Here is a 20,397-nt window from a genome sequence, read left to right on the forward strand (position 1 = left end):
TCCAATTCCTGGCCACTCTTGCTGGGAAAATTTTTTTCCTAATGTCCAGTCTAAACTTACCCAGTCACAGCTTGAGGCTGTTCCCTCTTGTTCTATCGCTAATTACCTGGGAGAAGAGACCAGCACCAACCTCTCCACAACGTCCTTTCAGGTAGTTGTAGAGAGTGATGAGGTCTCCCCTCAGCCTCCTCTTTTTCAAACTAACCAGCCCCAGCTCCTTCAGTTGTTCTTCATAAGATTTATTCTCCAGGCCCTTCACCAGCTTCATTGCTCTCCACCGCACTTGCTACATCACCTCAACATCTCTCTTGTAATGAGGTGCCCAAAACTGAACACAGCACTTGAGGTGTGGCCTCAGCAGCACCGAGTGCAAGGGGACAGTCACCTCCCTACCTGTGCTGGACACAGCATTTCTAATCCCAGCCAGGATGCCATTGGCTTTCTTGGCCACCTGGGCACACTGCTTGCTCATATTAAGCTGCTTGTCGATTAGAACCCCCAGGTCCCTTTCTGCTAGACAGCTTTCCAGCCACACTTCTCCAAGCCTGTAGTATTGCTTGGGGTGGTTGTGTCCCAAGTGCAGGACCTGGCATGTGGCCTTGTTGAAGCTCATCCTGTTAACGTTGGCCATGGATCCAATCTATCCAAGTCCTTCTATAGAGCCTCCCTACCCTCATGCAGATCAACACTCCGCCAAACTTGGTGTCATCTGTGACCTTACTGATGACACACTCTATGTCTTCATCAAGATCATCAATAAAGATGTTGAACAGAAGTGGTCCTAACACTGAGTCCTGAGCATCAAATCTTTATGTCTGTGGCTTAATATACTATATACTCCTATGTGCTAAGGGGATATATGCATTGCCAGCAGATCCAGAGAGGTGATTCTGCCATTTTGCTCTGGTGAGACCTCACCTGGAGTACTGTGTCCAGGTCTGGAGCCCTCAGTATAGGAAGAACATGGATCTGATGGAGCAGGTCCAGAGGAGGGCCACAAAAATGATCTGGAGGTTGAAGCACCTCTGCTACGCTGACAGGCTGAGAGAGCTGGGGTTGTTCAGCCTGGAAAAGAGAAGTCTCTGGGGAGACCTAATAGCAACCTTCCAGTACCTGAAGGGGGCCTACAAGAAGGATGGAGAGCAACTGTTTACAAAGGCCTGTAGTGATAGGATGAGGGGCAATGGCTTCAAACTAGAAAAGAGTAGATTTAGATTGGATGTTAGGAACAAGTTCTTTACTATGAGGGTGGTGGAGTACTGCAACAGGTTGCCCAGGGAGGTGGTTGGGAACCCATCCCTGCAGATATTCAAAGTGAGGCTGAACAGAGCTCTGGGCAGCCTGATCTAGTTGAGTATGCCCCTGTTTGCTGCAGAGGGGGGGTGGACTAGATGACTTTTGGAGGTCCCTTCCAACCCAGACCGTTCAGGGACCGGGTAGACCTTCTTCACCACTGTTTCTTCTTCACTACTTGGGCAATCACTGTAGTTGCTGTTTGGGTCCCCATCTTAACCACGGTATCCTCAGGTGTCGTTTGGGTGCCTGCCTCTATCACAGTCCTTTGAGAGTACTGAACTGTGGCTTGGTAAGCGCAGGCCAGGCCCCCATACAGTGCTAGTTTTCATTGGGGTAAGTGAGGCACCCTTCTATCAGGTGGTGCGTCAGTTTGCTAGGGTCATTTGCCTGTTCTGGGGTAAAGCCAAACCCAATACAATCTCCACTCTCAGTCAGATTTCTGCACTGGCCAGATGGGACTATTAAAAGCCGAGTGTGTCAAAGGCTGATTCTGGCCACAGAATGTATCATAGAATCATAGAATCAGTCAGGGTTGGAAGGGACCACAAGGATCATCTAGTTCCAACCCCCCTGCCATGGGCAGGGACACCTCACACTACATCAGGCTGGCCAGAGCCTCATCCAGCCTGGCCTTAAACACCTCCAGGGATGGGGCCCCAACCACCTCCCTGGACAACACATTCCAGGCTCTCACCACTCTCATGGTGAAGAACTTATTCCTCACTTCCAGCCTGAATCTCCCCACTTCCAGCTTTATTCCATTCCCCCCAGTCCTGTCACTATCCGATAGCCTAAAAAGTCCCTCCCCAGCTTTCTTGTAGGCCCCCTTCAGATATTGAAAGGCCACAAGAAGGTCACCTCGGAGCCTTCTTTTCGCCAGACCGAACACCCCTAACCCTTTCAGTCTGTCCTCATAGGAGAGGTGCTCCAGCCCTCTGCTCATCCTGGTGGCCCTTCTCTGGACACGTTCCAGCATGTCAATATCCCTCTTGTAATAGGGGCTCCAGAACTGGACGCAGTACTCCAGGTGGGGTCTCCCCAGAGCTGAGTAAAGGGGGAGAATCACCTCCCTTGACCTGCTGGCCACACTTCTCTTGATGCAGCCCAGGATCTGGTTGGCTTTCTGGGCTGACAAGTGCACATTGACAGCTCATGTTGAGCTTCTCATCCCCCAGCACCCCCAAGTCCCTCTCCTCAGGGCTGCTTTCTAGCCAGTCACTGTCCAGCCTGTATTTGTTCTTGGGATTGCCTCGGCCCAGGTGCAGGACCCTGCACTTTGTCTTGTTGAACCTCATGAGGTTGGCTTGTGCCCACCTCTCCAGCCTGTCCAGGTCCCTCTGGATGGCATCCCTTCCCTCCAGCGTGTCTGCTGCACCACACAGCTTGGTGTCATCAGCAAACTTGCTGAGGGTGCACTCAATGCCACTGTCCATGTCACCAACAAAGATGTTGAACAAGACTGGTCCCAGGACTGATCCCTGAGGGACTCCGCTTGTCCCTGGCCTCCACTGGGACATGGAGCCATTGACAGCCACTCTTTGGGTGCGGCCATCAAGCCAGTTCTTTATCCATCTCGTGGTCCACCCATCAAACCCATGTGTCACCAGTTTGGAGACCAGGATATGGTGTGGGACAGTGTGGAAGGCTTTGCTCAGGTCCAGGTAAATGACATCAGTTGCTCTCCCCTCATCTATTAATGTTGTCACCTGTTCATAGAAGGCCACCAGGTTTGTCAGGCAGGATTTGCCCTTGGTAAACCCATGCTGACTGTACCCAATCACCTCTTCACTATTCTTCTGTCTCAGTAGTGCTTCCAGGAGGATCTGCTCCATGATCTTACCAGGCACAGAGGTGAGACTGACTGGCCTGGAGTTCCCTGGTTCTTCCTTCTTTCCCTTTTTGAAAATGGGAGTAATGTTTCCCCTTTTCCAGTCTGTGGGGACTTCCCCAGACTGCTAGGACTTCTGGAATATAATAGAGAGGGGTTTAGCAACCTCATCTGCCAGTTCTCTCAGTACCCGTGGGTGTAGCCCGTCAGGTCTCATGGACTTGAATACTTTCAGGTTCTTCAGGTGATCACGAACCTGATCTTCACTTATGATGGGCAGTTCTTCCTTCTGGTTCTTGCCATTAGCTTCCATGACTATTCCAGGAGTGTGGCTGGAGGCCCTTGCAGTGAAGACTGGGGTAAAGAAGTCATTGAGAACCTCAGCCTTTTCCAGGTCACTTGTGACCATTTCACCTGTTTCATTTCTGAGGGGGCCCACACCTTCCCTAGTCTTCTTTTTACCATTAATATACCTGTAGAAATTCTTAGTGTTCCCTTTAACCCCCCTGGCTAGACTCAATTCAAACTGTGCTTTGGCTTTCCTAACCAAGTATACTGGTTTGAGGCCAGACAGATCCTCTCTTGCCCCGAGAGGGACAAAACAATGACACTCGCACAAACGGATTGGAGAGTGATGGAGAGTTTAAATGGAAAAGCAATTGGTGAAGCTACAGAAAACTACAAAGCATGGTGCCAAGAATATCCCAAAGCATACAGAGCCCCTTACATAATACCCAAAGGCTTCCCAATCCTTCCCTTCTCCCACCTGAGGGTCTACCCAAACTCCCAGGGCTCTTTCCTCCCCCCTCCCACTGCTAGGCAAGTCTCAGGCTGGCCAGGTCTGAGACTGCCCCCCCCTCCATTCTCCTCCTGGCATTAGGCCTAGACAGGCCTAAGAGGCCTTGAGATACTCCCCCGGCATTACCCGATAAGAGAGGACATCTCCCGTGGGAGCAGAGAGGGAAGAAAGAGCAAGAGAATGACTCTGCAGATGGCCTTATAGGGCGCAGGATTTATGGGTAGAAATACGCCGTTTCCTGTGTCCACCTTATTGGGTGGACATTCAGGACACCAGTGGTTTAATTTATGTGGCACCCAGCCTAAACTGCCACACCAGGTCTCTTGCTGCTCGGGCAGCTTCCTTATATACCCCCATTCCAGCTGTCCTTTCCTCCATTTCTTGTAGAGCTTCCTTTTAAGTGATAGTGTGTCCAGCAGCTCCTTGCTCATCCAGGCAGGCCTCCTAGCATTCTTCCCTGCTTTTCTCTTTGTTGGTATACATTGCTCCTGGACACAGAGGAGGTGTTCCTTGAATACTGGCCAGCTGTCCTGGGCCCCTCTTCCCTCTAGGGCTTTGTCCCATGACACTTTGGCCAGCAGATCCCTGAAGCGATCAAAGCCTGCACGCCTGAAGTCTAGGGTCGTAAGCTTAGAATATGTCCTCCTGGTTGCCCTGAGGATCTTAAATTCAACTGCTTCATGGTCACTGCAGCCAAGGCTGTCTCTGAGCCTCACATTGGTTGCCAGCCCTTCCCTGTTGGTGAGAACAAGGTCCAGCATAGCACCTTTTCTTGGTGGTTCCTCTACCATTTGGAGGAGAAAGCTGTCATCTATGCAATCCAGGCACATCCTGGATTGCTGGTGCCTAGCTGTGTTGTCCTTCCAGCAGATGTCAGGGTGGTTGAAATCCCCCATGAGGACCAGGGCTTATGACCTGGAAGCCGCTTCTGTTTGCCCTTGCTCAATAGATTGCAGCAAGGGATCTGCTCTGCTATGTACGAAACCCTGACCCAGAATCAGGTGGCCTATGAATGAGCACCAGGTGCCCCACAATCGAGGGCTGATGACTCCTTGGATCTCCAGCTGATGAATCAGCTCATGGATGGGAGCCAGGGAATCTCGGTTTGTGCAATATTGCCACCGGTGCACCATCCTGGTAGCAATTGGCACCTGTTGTTACTCAACCTGCAGCAATTCCACAATGAAGTGATCCTCTGAGGGGCCAGACATGGTAGACAGCTGTCTGATCTTTGTATTCACTGTGGCTACACCAAAAGCCCATTGATATCCCTTTGGGTCCTTGAAGTACCTTCTCCTGAGGTAATCTATGTCAAGCATAAAAAGGACCTCTGGGCTAGTCACAATGGGATACTTGTCCCCTGTTAAGCTCACACCAGCCTCAAATACAGATAATTCTTGGCAACCTCCTGTCACTCCAGAGATCCAGATAGGTCCAATGCCTCCATATCCTGATGGCATCCATGTATATTGTGCACCAGCATCTACCAATGCCTCATACTTCTTTGGGTCTGATGTCCCAGGCCATCAAATCCACACAGTCCACTATACTCTGTCAAAATATTTGATTAAAGAATTATTAGTTGTATTGGTAATTGCATAATATTTACCTCAGTGTATTTTATATGTGGACATGCAAATTTTCAGATGATAATTACCACTGTGCAATATTCTATTTTATAGCTATCTTTCTATTTCTGATAGATAACAGGAGGAGATGATGAAATTCAACAGCTGCAAAAGGCTTTGCTCGATTATCTGGATGAGAACACAGAAACTGATGCATCATTAGTGGTAAATTTCAGCTTTCTGATGTCAAGTATATATAAAAATAATTTCAGTAACATGTATTGAATAAAACAATTTTGTCATGCATATTAGTGCTTCAATTAAATTGTCACCCTAACATATACTGTTGATTATATTTTCCAAAATATGGTTGATGAATTAGACTCACTTAATCTCATTATAAATCTGTTAATTTCACTCTTCTGTATCTGTTGATTTTGTTTTCTATGTATCCTGCTGGATTTCTCCAGTTTTCTCGGAAGTTTTATATAGCACAATGGTTCCGTGATACAACTATGGAGACAGAGAAAGCAATTAAATCTCAGAAGGATGAGGATCCATCTGAAGGAACTCATCATTCAAAAGACGTTGAGACCACAGGGCAAATCATGCATAGAGCAGAAAGTCGCAAAATGTTTCTTCGCAGCACCATTAAAACTGCTCCATCTCAGTTCAGTACATTAAAGTATGTTTCAGCACTACTGATTTCTTTATTAACCATACATTTGATGTGTTTTTTTTATCATTTGTGCTAAACACATCCCAATTAAAACATTGGATTTGTTGCAGGATGAATTCTGATACTGTGGACTATGAAGATGCATGTTTGATTGTTCGCTATTTGGCCTCTATGAGGCCATTTGCCCAGAGCTTCGATATTTATTTGACACAGGTAAACTGTGCTAGATGTCTTAGTACAGTGAAACACAGTTGGTTTCTGATTCCAAACACTTTTGCAGTTCTGTTCATTGTAGAGCACAGGTATTTAACAGGCCATGATAACACCATATGCTTTCATATTCTGTATTGATGACATAAGTGCTTATATTTCTTGCATGCATTTCATATGTCACATCATATGTACATTTTATTTGTCCATGTTCGTATATGGAAAAATCATTGTTAGATGTACAATAGTAAAAGGACAATTACAAAATGTTGAAATCTTTCTTACAGTTTCTGTAAGATGTATGCTCATTTGATCTTAATTTCATTTGAAAATACAAGCCAACTTGGTCAGTTGCTTGAGTGCATATTTCTGTCACTTTGGAAGCTGTTGTTTGAACAGTGTGGTTTCTTTCCTTTTCTGGAAGAAAAGCACTAACATGTTGGTATGGTGACATGTTTGAACTTCAGTACTGGCTTAGTTGTTTAGTTTAGGTTATGTTACTTATATTGATCTGCATACAGAGCCATTCTTAAAATTACAGTCCCCAAATCCAAATCTCCTGTTGTAGGAACCATGGTGAAAGCCACAATTGGATGGCAAAAGTAGAGTTTAAATTGAAGGGACTTAAAGTGAACATATGTGTAAATCCTGTTTGGACCAGTCTTAGAGATGTAGCAAATCCTAGTAAATATCCATGCTCAGTTATCAATGTCATGCACTATCACTTGCATGCACCTTTTTACTGTTTGAGAAGATATATAGTTTTTAGTAGACAGATATTCTTTAGTTAAATCATTTGCATGCTATTCTGCTGCATTTTTGCCTGATAAACATTGTTTGCTACCTGCAGAAAACAATTGAATCTTTCTGTTTTTTTCTTTTATTAGATTCTACGTGTACTTGGTGAAAATGCAATTGCTGTTCGAACAAAAGCCATGAAGTGTTTGTCTGAGGTTGTTGCTGTAGACCCCAGTATTCTAGCCAGGGTAAAAAAAAAGAAAAAGAAAGAAATACATCATGCACATGCGTTCTTCTGTCATACTTGAAAGAAATCTTTATTTCTTATTTTGGATCTGTGTTTTATTTATTCTTTTTAGCTGGATATGCAACGAGGTGTTCATGGACGATTAATGGATAACTCCACTAGTGTACGGGAAGCAGCTGTGGAGCTCCTTGGCCGATTTGTGCTCTGCCGTCCTCAGCTTGCTGAACAGTATTACGACATGCTGATAGAAAGAATATTGGTACATTGACTCGTAATATTTATGATAAAAATAAGCATCATTGGAAAATTTGTTTTCAACTGCGTTTATATGTTTAATAATACAGAATGATGGGTTGGACTCGATGATATCTGGAGGTCCCTTTCAACCTCTAATGTTCTGTGATTCTGTGATCCAAGAATAAATTATATCTTATTGTTTTAATGGGGAACATCATGCTTTTAAGACCAACCCTGTAAAATGCATCACTTGTTTCTAATGAAGCTTTGTTACATCAGAAGGTAAACATACATAGAAAGTTGTATTGCATCAGAACCAGGATTATATTCCTTTTGATTCCTTTATTAAGGTACAAATTAAGTGAAATGAGGAATTTTGCCCCATTTCTAAAGTCTGAGATTGGGTTACTGAGGGCAGTTCAGTAGTGTGGGTGATGAAGATAGATCTACAACACAGTAATCGATAACATTGCTATTCGTAATCCAAAAGAAGAAAAAAGATAATGCTATGTTTTAGAGTTTTAAAAGACTTCATAGTAGTTTTTTGTATAAAATGTGGGGTTTTGCCTGGACGTTCAGATAAAATACAATGTTAAATTAACTGTAAGATAACACTAGCTTTTAGTATCCATGTCAGCTTTTTAGTAAAATGCTACTCATTTTCTATAGTTACATGATTAAGCATTTGTAAAGGGTTCTAGACGTGCATATGAGCATAAAGTTGTTCATCCTGACATTCAGATTAAATGAGTTTTGATAAGGTAATATGAAATGAAACTACTCATCCTTCTCCTTAAATGATGCCTAGGAAAATGGAAAAGATTTGCTGCATGTATGTTATCCATAAACTTTATTCAAAGGCTTTTGAACTATTACAGTTCACATCTACAAACGATCTTGTGTGTTCCAACACAGTAGCTAAAGCATCATCACATCTAACTTGTAAGGTCTTGAATTAAGAAATGGAATTATACATTTGTAACATTATGAGCTCTTAAATGGGAGGATATAAATGGAGGAAGCAATTAGGTATTCTGTGGACTCAGACAGACTCTTTAGAATTGTTGCAAATAAAGTGGCACAAGTTATGCTGACCTTTTCTATAAATGCACTCCAGAATATTTTCACTGCCTTTTCTAAATACGTTTTGCAGGTCAGATCGGGTGATCTTCGAATATCAATTCATATGTCTGACTTGTTTTCAAGAGCGTAATGCTTTTCTCCTCACAGGATACTGGTATCAGTGTCAGAAAAAGAGTCATAAAGATACTTAGGGATATCTGCATTGAACAACCAACATTTCCCAAAATTACAGAGATGTGTGTGAAAATGATTCGGAGAGTCAATGATGAAGAAGGCATTAAGGTAGAATGAAACATATTCTTCAGGATTTTAATTATCATAATGTCTTTCTATATTTTGACCCTCCAAAAATTCATTGGTCCTTTGTAATTTTTATTCACTTTCAATTTTTGAGAGCAAATATCTTAGCTTTCTACATTGGTGTCTGACTTAGTTTTCTTTCTTTTCTTTCTTCTATTTTCTTCAAGTTCTTGCTGACAATCAAAAGGTTTTTAAAAGTTATTCTTTAGAGTTTTGAGTTGTTTTTCTCCTTGCAAGTGTTGTCTTTAGTACTTCTCTTTTCTGAAAAGTAAAATTGGCATTTAAAGCTCCTTTCTGCAGACAAAATAAACTAAGTCAAAATTAAATACTTGATGTTAGTATATACCAAGTTTGTAAGTTCTGTGTATATGAAAAAAATATAAAGTATTCATCTGTGCTAATTTTGCATTAATTCTGAATGTTTAATGAATATGTTATTCCCCCTAAAATGTTACTTATGTGACCATATTCTACTATTTGTGCTATGTATATGCAGAAGGGCATAAAACTAAGTGTTGAATCATAAACCTGACACTGATATTTGTGGTTTGATTTAACAAAATTTATTTTTAAATTGCTGAGTAATTATGAATACATATATAATAATTATGTATTGAGCTTTTAGTGAAATTTGAAAACTGCAACTTTAAAGCTGCAGCATATATTTTTGTCACTTGAGATACATTAATGCCAAATGCCTTTCAAAGACGACTGTTAATCAAGAAGTAGATGAATAGCTGGATCCCAGGAGCTGCTAGGAAAGAAGGATGACCTTGTTCTCTCTCCTCTTTTCCCCTGCCTTTCCAATGACATCAGAAAGATGAGGCAGTATCTGCAAAGTATTTTTTTTTATGTTTCCATGAATGAGGACTGCTTCTTACAACCATATGCTTTATAAGTAACTCAGGAACAATTAGTTCACTTTCATTCTATTCCATCTTTTCCTCCATCCAAACACATAGGAAGGGAACTTACTTCCTATGTTTGGGTGGAGAGACACTGCTTCTCTCTCTTCTCCACTTTGTCACAGCTGTTCTGAAAATGCCAAAGTAATCTACAATTGCTGCTAACTTTGCTGTAGAAATTGTAATATTGCATTTGGCTGTCAGCATCTCAGGGTACTACATTTTCCCAAGGAATGCAGATTAGTGCAGGAAAGTGGTAACTCCATTTTCTGTAGTATCATTCTGTAGATCATTTTAGTGAAGCTTGCTTTAGAGGCCAGTATAAGTGCTATAATAGTAGATCTGGGTGTGTCTCATAATATTCTCTACAACAGTCTCACTTAGGTTGAATAATTTCTTACAAAATGGCATGTATTTTCAACAAATCTATTGTATGGATGTAACAGAAATAATACCTATGTGCCAAGACAAGTGTATTTATTTCTGCTAACGTGTTTTGTTGTTTGTTTTTTTTTAACTTCAGAAGTTAGTAAATGAGACATTCCAGAAGCTCTGGTTTACTCCTACTCCACACCACGACAAAGAAGCAATGACCAGGAAAATACTAAACATCACTGACGTGGTATGATAAACAAATTTGAATTGATTGTGTGCAGACTGTAGGAAACTTTAAATGCTCACTAATCTGCTGGGAAGTAACAACTGAGACCACATTATATTCAGGTTGTGTAAAATACTTGTTCAGTTAAACCACAGCAAGTTTCTGTTATATTTAACATTTTCCAGAAAATGCTCATAGCAGCATATAATTAAGTCTAATTAAGAAGTTGTCTCTTAAAAGAAAAAATATTTTGAAAGGTTAATAAGCTCTTTTAACAAATACAGGGTCATGTTCCCACCCAAGGTAAACTAGGGTCTGCATAGTTTATCTACTTTTCAGGAGCAGCAAATTAAACAAAAAACATCTATTTCAAATAAAATGTTTATACATATTTAGTGAAAATGTGTTGTGTGAAATCACTGTGCTGAAGAGGTATTTTAATATCAGTTATACCAAGATGTAAATATCAAAGTACTTGCTTTACTACATATAATTTTGAGCTTAAACTCCATCTTGCTTTTCAAGATTTTTACTAAATGGCATTGTAGTGTGCATTTTTCCAGACTGGGAAGTTAGTTGATTTGACTTCAGCCTAATTCTCAGTTCTCCCATCTATTCTATTTTGGAGATCCTGTGAGCTGTTCCTGATGTGGTACCAGTGAAGGCTTAGTCTGTTTATATAAAAATATGTATATGTATAGATGCACATGTTCATTTTTTGTATGTCGGGCTTGTACTTGTGCTTTAATCTGTACAAAATGTTGTTGTACAAAACCAAAATTTTATTTACATTAGATCCAGCAATCTCCAGTAAAATGTGTAGGCCTTGTGTTGTATGGGATGCAAGTTCTGGGATCACTTAAATGTGAGAACTGTTTTTCAAATGCACAAGAAGGTTTCTGACCTCCAAAGATATTGTACTGGATGTATATGAAAATATTATCTATGCATGTTTACTGATCTTTTTTGATGACATCTGTATTGAAGTAATTTTTCTTCTGATACCTTTTTTAACCATTTATTCTCAAAACTATTTTTAGGTTGCAGCTTGTAGAGATACAGGGTATGATTGGTTTGAACAACTTCTTCAAAATGTAAGTAATGAGTTTGAATATATGGCACAATCATTGTAAGAATTTCAACGTTTCTTTTGGTAATAAAACACACTGAAGGGAGACTACACAGAGCAGTCCTTTACAGTAAAATTAAATTCGTGTCCTTCAAACATCTGACCTTTTTAAAATCTTCATTGGTGTGATTTTCTTTGTCTCCAATGAGTTTCTTTCTTTCCATATGATCTGTTTTAAAAATACTTTGGGGGGGGAGAAGTTTTGCTTGGTTGATTTTAATTTCATATTCTCTTCAGTAGTGAGTGACGTAACATGAAGTCCACAGCTATGATACTTAATTCTGAAATGAGGCCTCTAGTGTAATGCAAATTTTTTTAGTGGTAGATAAATGCATTTACACATCCAATATATTTGTTACTCATTTTATAGAAGCAATGGATCTTCAGAGTTTAGCTTACTTATGCATTATATTTTACCCTGATTTTTCTAAGAAATAAGCTTGCTTTGTTTATATCTCTTGGCCTATGTTATCTTTCTCCTCTACAACTTGTATGTGCTTGCTAATTTTCCAGCAAAATTAACGCTAGTATACGTGGAGGAATTGGAAGTCTCCAGAGATTTTGCTTTAGTCTGGAGTGCCATGAAATAGGTAGCCAAGTAAACCAAAGTGCTTCTTAATGTATGCACTGAAGAAAAAGCTATAATACTGGCTCAATTAAATTAGTTGATTTAAATCTTCATAGAACTATGTTTCATTTTGGTTTGATATTTTTGTTCTGTGTCAAAACCAAAGTTCTTTTTGAATTTGCTACATTTTTTTTCTCTAAGCATTTTAAAAAGCCTTCTAATTCATTAGTTAGTGCTGGCAAGTATGACTGCATTATTGGTTTCTGCATGATTTAATTAAGCACAAAGTTAGCGTTCATCCCAATGCAAAAATCAGTATAACTTTTTGGTCCTTTTGTCACAGCTAATTTTTCTTCTCTTGCATTTCGGTTTGATTTTTAACTTCCCTTTACCGTGTATCTTTTATGGAGAAGTTAAATGCTTTTGTAGTTCAAAATCCTTGTGTATCTGTAGTAATTATTACAAAAACAGCATGTATCCAATGTAAATGAATGCACACCTAATAATAAATAATTTTTTATTTCATCTGCTATAGCTGTTGAAGTCAGAAGAGGATGCCTCATATAAACCTGTGAAGAAAGCCTGTACTCAACTTGTTGACAATTTGGTTGAGCACATTCTTAAATATGAGGAATCCTTATCAGGTAATATTGTTTACAACCCAGTAGCTCCTTTGAATTTTATATGATACTGTAACAGCAGTGGTTCAATTTACTATCACAAAAAGTTAGTTACACAATTTGATATATGAAACTGATAGTAATGAATTATTGTATGTAAGTTTGTTATGAACTTTTGAGCACTGTATAATAATAAAGCATCCCTAATTTTCTCTAGCTAACCTCAATAACAGAACTACTTTTAAAATAAATTCTTTAAACTTCTAGGTCACTGAAAACAAAACAAACACGGCAAGCTTTATTTGCATTAATATTGTTTTACACTTATAAATTAGGTATCATTGACTGGGTCAGTGTTCTATGTACAGTAAGTAGTTTAAAAACTAGTGAAGACTTTGAAGCATCTTTGCTTCTTATACCACATATTTTGTGATCACATACAAATGTCAACACATTATGTCCTCATCTCTAATCTAATAAGAATATTTGTACTGATCTTGAAAGATATATTATGAAAGATATATTAATATGATGGTTTGGCCATATGTTTTTCATTGCCGAACATTACTTTGTGTATTTTCTAATTTTTTTGCAGATTCCGACAACAAAGGCGTGAATTCTGGTCGCTTGGTTGCTTGCATAACCACTTTGTTCTTATTCAGCAAAATCAGGCCCCAGCTAATGGTTAAACACGCCATGACCATGCAGCCATACTTGACCACTAAATGTAGTGTAAGTAGGGAAAATTAGAAAAGCAGTCTTATTTTTTCTGTTCCCCATATATTTAAGCATGGAAATGAATGACCATCTTGTATGCTTGATGAAACTGAAGATAGGAAAATAGAAATAAAAATTGTTTTTATATTTCATGAACATCATATCTTCTGAAGATATATAGAGCCTTCTAATGAACTCTATAGCTTCCAAGATGCTGTTCCTCACCCTCTACATTCACGTTTTACAGCCAAATGAAACTGAAACCTGTGCCACCTCTTTTGCCTGTTATGAAATAATATCTTACAATTGCTTTGGTTTACAGAAACAGTCTAAAAAGTAGTTAAAATTTAACACACAAATCATAAAACTAAAAGTACAGTTCCATAAAATAATGATTTAACATATAGTAAATATTACTGAAGGAAAATGTCCTGCTCTATCCTCTTCAGTACTCTCCCTTCCCTAGCTCTGGTGTTTTTGTACTCCCCTGTAAGACAAAAATGGCAGAGAGCTATAATGCTGAACCCCTTCCTCTGAAACACTGTTTTGCTTTCTGCCATTTTGATTAGCACAATTGGCTCAGTGAAGGTTGTGATAAACCCCTGATCTGGCAGAAGGAGTAGGGCAGGATCATGCAGCCATGGCTCAAGGAAGTGTTTGGCTGGGTGGGTGGCAGCAATCCATTATATTAGGTCAGCTGCCCAGGAAAGGGCAGGCTTGAAGAATACAAATAACAAATATAATAAGAATACTAATAACAAAGCTTAGCTTGTAGGCATAGCCTAGCATTCTACAGGTTTAGCCCTGGGGCATCTCTTGGCACATCTACAACATACTTTTAAATCTGCATCTGGTCAAACAATATAGGAAAGGATTATCTGCTTATAACTTCCTTCAACGTCTTTTCAGTGTGTTTCAGAAATGTTGTACTTATACAGGTTGAGTCAAATTATAGAATTACCAGTCAGCTCGAATATTTAAAGAGTTTGATAGTAACAACTTGAAATTATCCTATTGTGATTAGTGAGCTTGATTTGTCAAAAAAATTTCTAGCAGGTTGTATATTTAATATATGTTTTCCATAGAGTCTTCACTTGCACATACAGTCATGATAATGCAAACTAATAATAATTTTAATTGCAATTTCTGTATTTGTGTGCATTATTATCTGTTTTCTTTAAACCACATTCAGCCATAGTAAAACTTCATTTGTTGCCAATACCTGTTCAGAGGTGTTGTATGCTCTCTAGTGTGTATACATCAGGAAAGGTTCCTAGATTTATTACAGGACTCCAAAAAACTAGCAGCACCAAAAGTTTTCAGGTCTGTCACAGCCTTGATGAAGTGAAGTTCTCTGTCAAAAATTTTTTTTTTAATTTTTTTTTTCCTCTGAAAGTTCAGTAGAAAACAAGAACTTGCTTTCAAAATATGTACTTTAAAAGCAGATGTAAACTATATAAATGGTCTTTTAAATCTTTATAAAATATTTTACATAAGATATATAATTGTATTATACTATTATGTATGTGTGTTATATTAATATGTATTGGTATGTAATTTGATTGTATTAATATTGTTATGTAATATTAATGCATATGTATTATGTAATACATATTAATAATGCTTAACTTATAGGTAACAGCCAGAAATGTTAAATGCTATAAATACTGTTGTTTCAGACCCAGAATGATTTCATGGTGATCTGCAATGTTGCAAAAATCTTAGAACTTGTAGTGCCACTAATGGAGCACCCAAGTGAGACATTTCTTGCCACTATTGAGGAAGACCTCATGAAACTTATCATCAAATATGGCATGACAGTAAGCTTTTATTTGCTACTATTCAGTGGATTCCCTTCCACATTGCAATACATGGTTTTGATTTAAAGAAAGTCTATATTAATTATGAAGATAATTTTTGAGCCACAAAAAAAATTAATGTTCTTGGTTTATCAGTGTTTGTGTGTATTGTTGCTGTATTTTAACAATTTTAAGTTTGGGCAGGTTTTCATAGCAGTCTAGGAGATGGGCATTACATCTGTTAGATCCTTAGTTTTAGTTCTACATAGCTTTTTCCTGCATAAACTCACAAAAATCTCAGCTTTAACTTCTAAATGTATAACTCATTTGTTCTTTCTTGATCCTAGGTTGTCCAGCATTGTGTGAGCTGTCTTGGGGCTGTTGTGAATAAGGTCACCCAGAACTATAAATTTGTGTGGGCCTGTTTTAACAGATACTATGGTAATTTAAATCACAACATGCATTTGTCACTCTTCAGTTTTGGCTATAAGTCCTTTTGTAGGGATACACCATGACTTAATACTGTGATCAACTTTTATTTTGCTGTAGGTGCACTTTCAAAATTAAAAAGTCAACACCAAGAAGACCCCAACAGCACAGTACTTACTGCCAATAAGCCAGCACTCCTTAGGTCACTTTTCACTGTTGGAGCATTGTGTCGGCATTTTGATTTTGATCAGGAGGATTTTAAGGGCAACAGTAAGGTAAAATAATTTGTATTTGTGTTCTGTGACTTATGTTTGTTTAATGTTCCACGTCAATTTGAAAGCAGTGTTCATTGTCCCTCAAAAAATATCTTCTCACTCTACAACACCCTGAAAGAAGGTTGTAGTGAGGTGGAGGTTGATCTCTTCTCCCAAGAAACAAGAAATAGGACAAGAGGAAATGGCCTCAAGTTGCACCAGGAGAGGTTTAGATTGGATATTAGAAAAAACACTGAAATAGGCTCCCCAGGGAGGTGGTTGAATCCCCATCCCTGGAGGTGTTTAAATGATGAAGAGATGTGATGCTGAAGGACATGGTTTAGCACCAGACTTGGTAATGTTAGAGAATGGTTGGATTCGGTGATCTTCAAGATCTTTTCCAACTTAAATGATTCTATGAGTCTATGTATTTTTTTAAAAATGTATACAATATAGGCCATACAGTAAGACTATGTTTCTCCTTTTTGGTTTTTATGCATTTTATAAGAGATTAAAAATATCTGTTTCATTTTCAAATAGCTATTATTTTTGTTTTTATTTCCTCAGGTTAACATTAAGGATAAAGTACTTGAACTGCTGATGTATTTTACAAAACATTCAGATGAAGAAGTACAGACAAAAGCCATTATTGGCCTTGGTAAGAAATATTAATAGTTTTTATTATTCTACTATAGTAAAAAATCCATGCATTTCAGAAGGAATTAATTTATTTGTGTAGTAACAGGGGTGTTTGTTTAAAATCATAGTTCACTGCATGTTTGTCATGGATTAAGCTGAATCTGCTGCTCACTTTTGTGTTGGGGGAGCAGGCAGTTTAGTCCTTGTGCTAAACCATTACAATGTTATATCTGAGAACTGGCTATAGAAACGTAGTCAAAGGGATATTCTGAAGTTGCATACTTCTTCAGCAGAGCAGATGCTTTTGACAGTGAATACCTTTTCTGTGTGACCAAGTCTTAAAAAGCATCAGGTTTCCAAATTAATGGAGATATTATTTTTTCCCCATGTGAAAGTGTTAACTCCAAATCTTCTTTTGCAGTCCACCAAAGTATGATTAAAGAATAACTAGAAAAAATGCCAGAAAAACTTTGAGACTTTTAAGTGTAAGGGCAGATATTCCATGGGAGTCAAGGGAACTCTAGCAGTTTGTACCAGCTGGGGGATGCTCTGTGAGATGTAATGAGGTATTGAGATGATGTTGTAGTCTAAATATTACAATTTGTTTTGGTATTTTGACAATGTTTAAATTTTAAATAATTTCTTTATCTGAAGGCATTAGTATGGTATCTCTGTGACTTACAGTAGTACATGAACTGACACTGAGTGGTTTGTATCATGTTCATCTTCTGCTCAAGGGCCAAAACAATACATGTGAGAGGATCTTGTTTGGACAGATAGGCCTTGGTTTCTGGAAGAGTTTAGTTCATGCTTGTGGCTTATTCTAAAGAAAGTTGTCTCCCATGCATGTGAGCTTACATTGTATGATTTAACTGTAGACATGAATTTGCCTTCTGATGCTGCTTTTTAGGTGACTTTTTAAATATCCTTCTTCAGTTTAGGCTAGGGAGGACTGTGAGGATAAGGACTGAAACTGAATCTTGATTTGATATTCTCTGAGGAAACTATTTCAGACAACTGAGTGGGATTAATGGCTTTAGAGTTGCCACTGTTGCAGATGCAATGCTACGGTGTTCTGGACTACCTGGAGGTTTTTCTAGGCATTGTATCAAGATGCACAACACTTACTGTAGTTCATTCTAATTTAATTGTCCTCTACACAATGTTGCACATGGGATAGGGCTATCTTCCTAACCATAGACATGATTGCTGTACTCATGGATGCTGAGAATGTTGCATTTGTCAAAAATGTCTCTAAATTACAGACCGATCAGTTCGGGGTAAGAAAAGAAAACAGAGGTGGCTATCACTAGGCATTCTTCAGATTTTTATTTTTCCTCTGCCCGTAAGCACATTAGTCTTTATTTTAATTAAAACTCAGACAACTGTTTTCAGTGATATATTAATCTCATTTAAGTACTGATTCCATTTTGAAGGTAACTGCTGGATGTACAGAGATGTGGTAGGCAGTGCAAAGTTCTACCTTACAGACTGATAATTGAACCCAGCTGTCAAATCCAGTCAACACTTGTGTGCATCAATAAGATTAAAATGACTTAACAACCTAATTTAACGTTTATATACGATGAAGGCATCGCATGAAGTGTGTGTGCTTTCCTATCGGTAATTATTAGTGTGTCTTTTCAGTAAGGACACTCAACGGTTTTAGCCTTTGTTTTGGGATATCACTGTTGTCAAATGATTAGTCTTAACCATAAGATTAAGGATTATGGTTATGCTTCTCTTCCAAAGAAATTTTGTAAGTATCTAACAGGCAAGGTCTTATTCAGCCAAGTTCAGTGCTTACTCTTAACAGAGTGAAAACAAAGGTATGAAGAGAACTGGTTCAAGGGTAGCCTGAGATGCGAAGTCAGTCCTTAAAAGAACACAGGAGATACCTTTTTTCATCTCCTATGACAAATCCTTATGCCAAGTAATGGTTCATTACACATACATACAAGTGCATTTTGTTTTTAAAATTAACCTTAAGAAATGGGTTGGACTTTCTCAAAGGCAGTCAAGATATTTATAAACATCAATATGCACCTGTATAAAGTGCACAATTATACTACATACTCCAAAGAGGAGCATCAATCTTTTTTCTTTCACCTCTTTCCCCTCTATCTTCCCTGCCTTCTCTCCTCTTCCTGTTTTGAGACTGAAATGAGATCTTAAACACACAGGTCTTGCCTTAGACTTAGCCTTTACCTACACTTGTTTGTGTGCACAGAGCTAGTTTTAAAAACTCAACTCTATCTTCCCTTTGTTACAGCCACTTTTGCATAATTTTATTTACTTTCACTTCCCCCCCGTTCTTCTTTTATGCTTGTTTTCTGTGTGTTCATTCAGAGTCTTAGTTTTCTGTGGTCATGAAAAAATGCACTTATTATCTGCTTTCCTCACAGTCTTAAAAAAAATGAATCAAGTAGTTAAACTTAGTTTAAATTGAAAAATTATGTTCCCATTACAGTTTTTTTATGGTTCTCTGTAAGATTTTGTCAACAGCATTTCTAAATCTATATGTGTGATCTAAAATGATATATACACAAAAATGATTAAGGGAGTGGAACATCTTCCTTATGAGGAGAGACTAAGGGAGTTGGGGCTCTTTAGCTTGGAGAGGAGGAGACTAAAGGGTGACCTCATTAATGTTTATAAATATGTAAAGGGTGAGTGCCAAGAGGATGGAGCCAGGCTCTGCTTGGTAATGCCCAATGACAGCACAAGGGGCAATGGGTGGAAGTTGAGGCATAGGAAGTTCCACAGAAACAGGAGGAAAAAATTTTTCCCTGTGAGGGTGACAAAACACTGGAACAGGCTGCCTGGGGGGGGGGGGGGGTGTGGAGTCTCCCTCTCTGGAGAAACTCAAAACCCACCTGGATGTGTTCCTGTGTGATCTGCTCTAGGTGATCCTGCTCTGGCAGAGGGGTTGGACTGGATGAGCTTTCAAGGTCCCTTCCAGCCCCTAACATTTTGTGATTCTGTGATACTGTCACTAATTTAGATCAGAGTTTTATGAAATAAAGACTGCCCTGACTAAGAATAAGGAGTTCTTTGTCAAGGGTAAGGCTGCAGATCAAAGCAATTGTATAGTGTACATCTTCTAATAGATGTAGTCTTGGGACTGCCTCAGATAGCGAATACAGTAAAATGAAATTTATACCTCTCGCTGTCATTGTTCATATACCTATTAAGGCCTTCTCTTGAAAACAGGGGGCCTATAGGAAAGCTGAAGAGGGATTATTTATAAGGGCCTGTGGTGATAGGACAAGGAGCAATAGTTTGAAACTAGAGGGAAGATTTAGATAGGACATTAGGAAGAAGTACTTTACGATGAGGGTGGTGAGACACTGGAACAGGTTGCCCAGAGAAGTTGTAGACACCTCATCCCTGGAAGTGCTTAAGACCAGGCTTGATGAGACTTGGGGCTAGTGGGAGATGTCCCTGCCCATGGCAGGGCGTTGGAACTAGATGATCTGGAGTGAGTGCAGAGGAGGGCAATGAAGCTGATGAAGGGCCTGGAGAATAAATCTTATGAAGAGCAACTGAAGGAGCTGAGGCTGGTTAGTTTGATAAAGAGGAGGCTGAGGGGAGACCTCATCACTCTCTACAACTACCTGAAAGGACGTTGTGGAGAGGTTGGTGCTGGTCTCTTCTCACAGGTAATTAGTGATAGAACAAGGGGGAATAGCCTTAAGTTGCAACTGGGAAGTTTTAGACTGGACATTAGGAAAATTTTTTTCATGGAAGG

The 20,397-nt window shown here is 39.1% G+C and overlaps 1 protein-coding gene across 1 annotated transcript in view; it reads left to right on the forward strand.

The window, feature by feature from the left end:
• LOC128979900 (nipped-B-like protein) overlaps positions 1–20,397 on the forward strand; it is a gene marked incomplete at its 5' end in the record, with an annotated part of 72,732 nt that overhangs the window by 43,828 nt on the left and 8,507 nt on the right. Inside the window, 14 exons of the mRNA XM_054398297.1 lie at positions 5,627–5,716; positions 5,962–6,176; positions 6,281–6,383; positions 7,268–7,366; positions 7,478–7,624; positions 8,833–8,967; positions 10,414–10,512; positions 11,532–11,585; positions 12,724–12,832; positions 13,404–13,540; positions 15,205–15,345; positions 15,672–15,765; positions 15,874–16,028; positions 16,575–16,665. Of these exons, the coding sequence (XP_054254272.1) occupies positions 5,627–5,716; positions 5,962–6,176; positions 6,281–6,383; positions 7,268–7,366; positions 7,478–7,624; positions 8,833–8,967; positions 10,414–10,512; positions 11,532–11,585; positions 12,724–12,832; positions 13,404–13,540; positions 15,205–15,345; positions 15,672–15,765; positions 15,874–16,028; positions 16,575–16,665 (1,669 nt within the window). The remainder of the gene's footprint in view (positions 1–5,626; positions 5,717–5,961; positions 6,177–6,280; positions 6,384–7,267; positions 7,367–7,477; positions 7,625–8,832; positions 8,968–10,413; positions 10,513–11,531; positions 11,586–12,723; positions 12,833–13,403; positions 13,541–15,204; positions 15,346–15,671; positions 15,766–15,873; positions 16,029–16,574; positions 16,666–20,397) is intronic.

The sequence above is a fragment of the Indicator indicator genome, assembly GCF_027791375.1.
Source record: "Indicator indicator isolate 239-I01 chromosome W unlocalized genomic scaffold, UM_Iind_1.1 iindW_random_scaffold_51, whole genome shotgun sequence".
NCBI classification, from domain to species: domain Eukaryota; kingdom Metazoa; phylum Chordata; class Aves; order Piciformes; family Indicatoridae; genus Indicator; species Indicator indicator.